The 9,324-nt window shown below is 36.2% G+C and overlaps 1 protein-coding gene across 1 annotated transcript; it reads left to right on the forward strand.

The window, feature by feature from the left end:
• Positions 1-8,539, forward strand: LOC128221632 (uncharacterized). Its single transcript, XM_052930240.1, has 2 exons — positions 1-304; positions 6,375-8,539. The coding sequence occupies exons 1-2, from the start codon at positions 183-185 to the stop codon at positions 7,696-7,698; spliced, it is 1,446 nt and encodes a 481-aa protein (XP_052786200.1). The 5' UTR covers positions 1-182; the 3' UTR covers positions 7,699-8,539.
• The last annotated feature ends 785 nt before the right edge of the window (positions 8,540-9,324 follow it).

Raw genomic sequence — 9,324 nt, forward strand, 5'->3', positions numbered from 1 at the left:
TATGCGATAATACTGTAAAGCTTTCATTCAATTTTCAATAAGGTTGTGTTGAAGGAAACATTGTTAAAACATGAATTTGAACTTGTTAAATATAATCGTCTGTGGACTTACCGTTTTAAAAAAATAATAATATCAGCTAGTGTATGGACAATTCTATATTATAGAAGTACACGAGATACAGCATGGAGTTAAAACCTTCAGAAATTTATTTCTCGCAGGATTCCATTAACAATGTTTTTGGCAAAAGATGTCGGCATAGTTACCACCTCATTGGAGAAAGTTTGGATGCGATTTGTGAAAACAGGTATTATTTACATTAAAATGTATGCCATGTATAAAACATGTTATTTCATTTGGGTATTCGTTCGTATTTGCGAGTAACGTATACAATAAATCACAGCTGTCCGTCACATAGCTTGATCACTAAAATATGGCCATTCAGTCCTTTTGATATTGTTTTAAAAAATAACCTTTTTTATATGGCCCTTCAGTCCTTTGATATTGTTTAAAAAAAAAATAACAAAAAAAAAAAATGACATTTCAATAAATTTCTAAGAATATAACTTAACTAATTATGTATTATATTCTGTCATTTTGACAGTTGGGATGGTCATGAATTTGATAAAAATAATCCCGTTCTTATTTTTTTTTTGCATCCTATGACTGAATGAGAGACTGCTCGGGTGGGAAATTAACTTATAGTGACTGAAAAGATGAAATGGTTGACCAGACTAATTGAGAGATTGTGACTTAAAAAGTCTAATAATGGGAACACATGTCAACAATCAGCATGGCTGACTGATAGATTGGAACTAAACGTACGTACGAGAATGGTGTGGCGTGGTGCCCCTCCTGCCATGCAACATCGATGCTCTGTAGGGAAAATATGCTAAAATATATTTGCGGGAGGAGCGTCCCTTTCCTTCCACATTGTCTTGTGTGAGATATTGTATCTAAAAAGATGGACGGTGTAGTGTTTGTGTGTGAGTGTGGGACTGACCGCCGGATGCTTGGTTGGTTGGGGCATCGTGCTGATGTTCTGCCGTTCATACAGGGCACACTTTCCCGTCAACGTTTACGTTGACGGGGAGGGTGTCCCCTTTTGCCATTCAACACCGTGTTTATGTGACAGAAAGTATATAGCTAAAAAGACTGACGCGCGGATGGTGCAGGAGAGGTGTCTGAGGGCGAAGTTGTGACTGAAAAAATGGATGCTGCTTGTGCGGGTCGACACCATGGCTGTTTGAGAAATTGTGATCTTAAAGGATGACCGAAAAGGTGTGTCAACGCCTGTCAACTAACAGCATGGCTGATTATTAAAGTTTACTAGAGATTGAAACTAAAACGTTTGGCGGGTGGTGTATTGAAATCTTCTACCAGTTGGCATGTATACAATAATGGTGCACCATTACAATAGCGCCAATATGAAAGTACGCGTGGAGTCCTCCAGCCCAATTGCGTTCATACCCCGATGATGACATCAACCCCGCAATTCATTCCTTAAATATACAGGCAAGTATAAATAGACTGGCAAGTAAAAATAATGTGAATATTTAGACAAATTAAAATGTTTGCTTCGAATCTCATTTTAGAAATTTGCACACAGTAAAACGCTTCATCCGTCACCCGAGCAATTTAACTTGAAAGAGAAGTTATAACATATATTAATGTATTTTAGTTTGTTTTTTATGTTTGACAGCCTGTTAAACAAGTTGTATCTTGAATAACCGGATTTCAGTTGAACATAAATCACTACCATGAAATTTAAGTCAAGATTAAGTTGTATTCCACAAACTAATAAAATGGAGAGATCATATTATAGAATTGAACAAAAGGGCGAGGCCATAAAAGCAACATCTCGAATTATAATGTTTGATTAAGTTGTTACACCTGAACTAAAACAAACCTATAGTTTGAGTGTTAAAACTCAATTAAAACGATCACTATTGGTTATTTGTGACAAAATACCTTTAACTGAAATGAAGTTTTAACTTAAAAATTAGCTCCAGTATTGATTTTATTATCATTATTTATGTAAAATATATCTGAATATTCTGAATAAGAAAACCAATTGTTTATGTACTTAGTTCTGTACATTGTTTGATAATACTTTGGTAATTTGAACGAAGTAGTCCATTTTGACGATGTGTTGAGCCAGAAAGACCAACTGTTATTAAGAAGTATGTCAAACAGAGTAGACATTGCTACCAGCCATTTATTTCTTAGGTTGCCCTTACACAGGAAAATATATTCTGGTGAAAACAGAGTGTGGGCCTTTAAGCTGTTATAACTATGTATTATTAATTGTGTAAAACCATTGCATTGACATTTCAAGTAGCTGTATACTGCGTAAAACCATTCTATGGCATCTTTAGCCTGCAATGTGTACTGAATGTTACGGACAAATGTGGGAGGGTGTGGGAGGGGATATCCCTGTAACCGTAGGGGGTTCAGGTTCGAGGCCGCCGACTGTAGTTACCAAGTGATATTTTAGGTTCTGTAAGCTATCAAGCACTGAGAAACAGTGCTTTCTATAGCTGATCTTCCCTTTAAGGCTTTATATTGATGTCAATACATAGCTTAGCCCTCGATTTTGATGCCATTTTTGGCCATTTTTATATTGTTTTCATTTTTTTCAAATTAATGTTACGCACGTGCGTAAGTGCGTAACGCTGGCTACGCCCCTGCCTTACATACATGTGACTGTCTACTCTTTGTATGTAAAAAGTTGATCAGTCCGTATAACACTATATTTTAAAGATGCACTCTCACTCCAATATAGTTTAATCGTATTTTATTGTAAATAATAAACACACGTGGTATACATATTTTCGACAAACAATATTATTGTAGAATTGGGTTGGGTCACAAGTTATGACAACATTAGAAAATGGCCCTCCCCGAAATGTGTCAGACTAACGTTAGAATTGAAAAGTTATGACAATGTCTATTTGCATGTGAATACAAAAGTAACTTTTAATGGTTACATATTTTTTAGTTCGAAACTGGTTTAAGAAATAGATAAGCGGAAGAGAGAGAGAGAGAGAGAGAGAGAGAGAGAGAGAGAGAGGGAGAGGGAAAGAGAGAGAGAGAGAGAGAGAGAGAGTATCTGAAACGAATCCGTTGTCGCCAAGTCAACTTGGGCTAATCCTACAAGTGTTTAGTAGACAGGCATCCTATTGAACTTCAGTTGTCTTAAATCTTTTAGATGCAACAATACATGAATGCACTCTTTGAAAAATATATGTATTCTGTTCGTTACTTAGATAACTGTAGCCGTGTAACAATTTATAGGCATTCGGTGGGTGATATTGCCTAGTCTGAAGGAATAACTGACGCCTTTGTGTAGTAAAACGACTACATTTGAAAAGAAAGTGTTCAGAATCTTCGATTTCAGCACCACAAACACAGTTAGGAGACATTGTGATATGATTATTGTAAAGATCAGAATTTAAGTTGCTGCAATTGTTACGCATTCGAGCATGATGGACTGAAGTGGATCTTTCGCCTTCGATATAGAATGTAGGGACTTTGGGGACAGTATACATAGATTTCATTTTACCTTTAAACGTGGGCAATGATACTGCATTTTTTATGGAGTTGTCAAGATCGTTCCACATCCTCAATGCGGATGAAAGTATAGGCTGTGCAAAAATTTGAGTTCTTCTATGTAATGTTTGAAAGTTTTCAGAGTTTCGTAAATAGTACGTGTAGTTACTAAAAGCTTGCACACTTACAATTGCTCGAGATAAGGTGTATTTATATACTAATGGCAGCTTTTGAATTGTTCTTCTATCCGTAAGGGACACCCAGCCAATTTCTTTTAGTAGATTGCGTATTGATACGGATCGTGTAAGACCGGTACCTACGCGAGCAGCCTCATATTGAATTTTGTCTAGAGTATCTTTTTTTGAATTGGGCACAATTATCCCATAGAAGTGATCCGTATTCTAAATGCGGACGGAGGTATGATAAGTATATGTGGTTAAGTGTTTTTCTGTGTAGTTTGAATTTCATCATTTTTATTGTTCCAAGAATTGTTGACGCTGTTGCGATGATATTAGGGATATGTTGGTGCCATGACCCATCGTTACTGATTGTTAAGCGGAGATGCTTGTGGTGATCAACAAACTGAACAACGAAAAGAAGTTTGGGACTATTTCTTTGACAATATGTCAGAAACATTGCTTCTATTTTAGCGGGATTAAAGTTAACCAACCATTGTTTTGACCATGCTAAGATTGAATTAGGATCGTGGTTTATTGTGTCTTCTATCATATTTACGTCACGGGAGGAAACAGCTAAAGAACTGTCGACTGCGAAAAGACGAGTTATGCTTAGTAGAGCATCTGCTATGTCATTTACATAGATAAGAAAAAGTAGAGGCCCTAACACGAATCCTTTAGGGACACCACCTTCTAACACTCTTAATTCTGAAAAGGATGATTTAGCACGAATACCTTTTGGTTTCGGCTTTTTAAGTAATCTGTTTGCCAATCCAATAAATTTCCATTTATACCGTATTGCTTTAGTTTGAAAATGAGACCTTTGTGCCACACTCTGTCAAAGTCCTTGGATATGTCGCAAAATACAATACATGTTGATTCTTTGTCATCATAAGCTTTACAAATTTGGTTATAAATGTCAACTAGCTGATATTGAGTCTAATGACCTGGTAAAAAGCCAGATTGCTTTTTAAATATTAAGTCATTACCATTAAGATGGTTATAAATATTTCTAAACATAATTCTTTCCATGACTTTACCAACACAGCTTATTAAGGAGATCGGTCTATAGTTAGAAGGTTCGCCCGGTGCACCCTTTTTAAAAAGAGGCATAGCATTAGCAGTTTTTCAATACTCGAGATATTTTCTTTTTATCAAAGACTTGTTAAATAAGAAACACAGGGGAAGGCATACCGCTTTTTGATGTAGCTTTCATAATTTTGGGACTAATTCCGTCTGGGCCTATAGCTTTGTTAACATTAAGGTTTTCTAAAACATCAGTTACATCCCGTTCTGTAATTACGAAGTTAGATAGATATACTCCAATATAAGATTTACCACAATTAATACAATTGTTTAAACATATCAAAAGGGATGAATAAATGTCAAAAACAATGGTTTTTATGAAGGATACCGAGTTTAATTTGAAAGAAAGGTCCAGAAAACACGGTATCTTATCAATAAATCTTTTAGCATTCACCAATCATTTAATATTTTTTGCGTTTTCAGCTATTAAATACACGGCGACAATCTTGTTAATCAGTAATTAATATTTTCCATAAATGCATTATTTAGTAAGTAGGTAAAGGTTTATTACTCAAAATTTATGTTTGCCTTGTTTGGTGTACATAATAGTCTCATAAAGTAGAAAGACCGTGTTTTATGAAAATTGCTGTCAAATTTAACTCGGTATCCATCGTAAGAAACAATGTTTCGACAAAAGAATCTGTATATATTTTAAAGTGCTTCATTTTTTAAAACAAAAGTTCATCAAACCGGCGCGCAGGTCTATTGCGATTTATATTCGGAATCTATATCCATTGACATGCGTGTCGTACATACGAATACATTTATTTACAGGGGATACAACTCTTTCAAACGTTTTACTCATATGTTTATATACAGTCGATGTGTTAAAGGGGTGGATGGTGGGCAGTCGCAATGGCATAAAATATAAAGCACTTTAAAATATATACAGATTTTTTTGTCGATGGTTAAGATTTCCTATCGTCATTTTTGCAATCCCACGAGTAGTGTGTGTTTCCTCTTAGAATTGCATTTTTTAATTATGCTGTATCATAACTGCATATATATATTGTAGCATCGTAATTATGGCCATACCCAAATTGTTACAAGTATGAATTAGAGTAACGAACAAGTGAAACTCTTTGAAAAAAAATGTACACATCCGGGTGCATTACTGCGAGAGCCCGTCGATGGCAGAGCCTTATTTCTTAATACTACTATTACTAATAATAATAATAAATAATAATAATAATAAAAACAAAACATTACTAGAAATATATCGAGAGTCCGGTTTTTCTAAACGGCACAAATCATTAAGCAATATTTTGTCCCAATGGAAAGGGCTGGCGAAAACCTTTCAGATTGGAAAAAAACTCTCAATAGTTGTCTAAATCCCTACCTCAGAAGCGGGGGGGGGGTCATTTTTTGCCTAACAGGGTCTGTTAAAATTTCAATTGTCGAAGTGACAGGAAGTCACTCGTAGTCTCACATCTCATGTATGCCCGCCACACTTGTTTCACAACTTATGTAAAACACGTATATCTTTCAGTTTGTAATCAGTTGTGGTAGTGGAACACCTTAAACTTCATAGACACTACTCATATAGTCATCTTTGTTTTTTAGGTGCAATATTCATTCTATCCCGACGATATCTGTCATGAAAAAGAACGGAAGATGGATAACTTCCGACAATCGCCGATTGTGGGTCTTTCGACAGCTTGAACGTCTTGGAAAATGCAAAACTGTACCCGTCCACACCACTGACCACATACCCGCGGGGAAGATGACGGCACTTAATAGCGGCGACTCAGTACGCGTGCGCGGAAATCCTGGTGGAAGGTGGCATCTGAAACCCAAACCCAAACCGGTTATAAACCAACAGTTTACATCATACTCACGTCCATCGAGTGACATACACACGCCCTTACTGAATAGATCATATCTTCGTGAGCATGAAAGGAATTCGACACCTTGTACAATTCGACCATATCCTCCACCTGCCATATATGGCTACACTACTCCCGTATCTGAACCGGTTATAAACCAACAGTATACATCAAACTCACATCCATCGTGTGACATACACACGCCCTTACTGAATAGATCATATCTTCGTGAACATAAAATGAATTCGACACCTTGTACAGTTCGACCAAAGACTACACCTGCCATATATGGCTACACCAGTCCCGTATCTGAACCGGTTATAAACCAACAGTATACATCAAACTCACGTCCATCGTGTGACATACACACGCCCTTACTGAATAGATCATATCTTCGTGAACATAAAAGGAATTCGACACCTTGTACAGTTCGACCAAAGACTACACCTGCCATATATGGCTACACCAGTCCCGTATCTGAACCGGTTATAAACCAACAGTATACATCAAACTCACGTCCATCGTGTGACATACACACGCCCTTACTGAATAGATCATATCTTCGTGAACATAAAAGGAATTCGACACCTTGTACAGTTCGACCAAAGACTACACCTGCCATATATGGCTACACCAGTCCCGTATCTGAACCGGTTATAAACCAACAGTATACATCAAACTCACGTCCATCGTGTGACATACACACGCCCTTACTGAATAGATCATATCTTCGTGAACATAAAAGGAATTCGACACCTTGTACAGTTCGACCAAAGACTACACCTGCCATATATGGCTACACCAGTCCCGTATCTGAACCGGTTATAAACCAACAGTATACATCAAACTCACGTCCATCGTGTGACATACACACGCCCTTACTGAATAGATCATATCTTCGTGAACATAAAAGGAATTCGACACCTTGTACAGTTCGACCAAAGACTACACCTGCCATATATGGCTACACCAGTCCCGTATCTGAACCGGTTATAAACCAACAGTATACATCAAACTCACGTCCATCGAGTGACATACACACGCCTTTACTGAATAGATAATATCTTTGTGACTATGAAAGGAATTCGACACCTTGTACAGTTCCACCAAAGCCTACACCTGCTACATATGACTACACTTCTCCCGTATCTGAGACGGTTATAAACCAACAGTTTACTTCATACTCACGTCCATCGAGTGACATACACACGCCTTTACTGAATGGATCATATCTTCGTGAACATGAAAGGAATTCGACACCTTGTACAGTTAGACCAAAACCTACACCTGCCATGTATAGCCACACTACTCCCGAACCGGTTATAAACCAACAGTATACATCATACTCACGGCCATCGAGTGACATACACACGCCCTTACTGAATAGAACATATCTTCGTGAACATGAAAGGAATTCGACACCGCATACATATCACTACCCTACTCCCACATCTGACTACTCACCACGAAGGGAGATAAATGATGATAATACACAGTATAGGCCTGCTCAAACGGAACAAAAGAAGATAGATTGTTGTACGATTTTATAAAGTAGGGTATGTTTGAGAGACTCGAGCATATCTGTAAATGTACATGTCATTTCTTGTTCCAATGTTTAAAATGTTTCATACCAAAAATCCCACTATCACAAGGTGTAAATACATCTTGGTTTACAAGTTTGTACAAACTTTATCAGAATGTTCTGAAACATGTCATTTGCAATGTGAAAATGTAATTTGGCATATAGTATACCACATGTATTTCAATTGCACATCCATTGCTTTTAGTCGCGCATACAACATAGATTTCGTAAAGAAGTATCGATAAAAAACAGCATTTTTGTACTTGAAATGGTACTTTTAATAATGTTTAGTGTGCTTTATCATGTTTTGTTTTTTAATATTTCACTACTGTTTATTGCATTTATGTGCATTTAGATTTCTTTATCATATGAATTGTTATTAAAGCGTTCTTCTTTTTTTTCAAATGTCTTATTTACTGCGTTTGAAATTATCAAAACAATTTTCAAAATGAATTATGGATTTAACAGTACAAAGTGGGCGATCTTTAATGTATTTTAATACTCATTCAACCATAATCATTGTAATCGTCAATAACATAGAGTTACTTTTATCCTTGAATGCGTTTTCAATACAAATTGGTAAAAGTCGTACGCTATTTAATATTTTGAATCATAGTTCCACAAGCACTATTGGGCAATCATTATCATTATATATTTTTTTTTAATTTAGCCAATACATACATAGCAATGAAACATAAACAAGCGGTGTTATACATATACGCAGTAATGTGCTTTAAATTCTTAAATTTGACTGAAATCGTTACGACATATAGATCAGAATATTGTGTGTAACGGCATTACAACAGGTCTGTTCATAAGTAGTTTATATACTCCCCGAACATAATGTTCATAAACCCTTAAAGGAGGTATATGAAACACGGTAGCACGTTAAGTATGCAACCAGTAAACAGCTGAAAAATGCTTTTAATTGCATTGACAAATAGACAAGTGTATATCGATACCGTCGGGGCATTTAATTTCAAAGGCATCCTATGATGAAAAACATCATGCATTAATTTAATTTGTAAATTTCTAGAAAATAATAAACCAATTGCAATTGTAGTTTAAGCAAATAAACACACACACTGTATATATTCTCATAGTT

Source organism: Mya arenaria, chromosome 2 (genome assembly GCF_026914265.1).
Source record: "Mya arenaria isolate MELC-2E11 chromosome 2, ASM2691426v1".
NCBI lineage: Eukaryota > Metazoa > Mollusca > Bivalvia > Myida > Myidae > Mya > Mya arenaria.

Coding starts and splice junctions, on each gene's coding strand:
- LOC128221632 (XM_052930240.1), top strand. CDS start 183: ATGGAGTTAAAACCTTCAGAAATTTATTTCTCGCAGGATTCCATTAAC. Junction 305..6,374: donor GATGCGATTTGTGAAAACAG/GTATTATTTACA, acceptor TTTGTTTTTTAG/GTGCAATATTCATTCTATCC.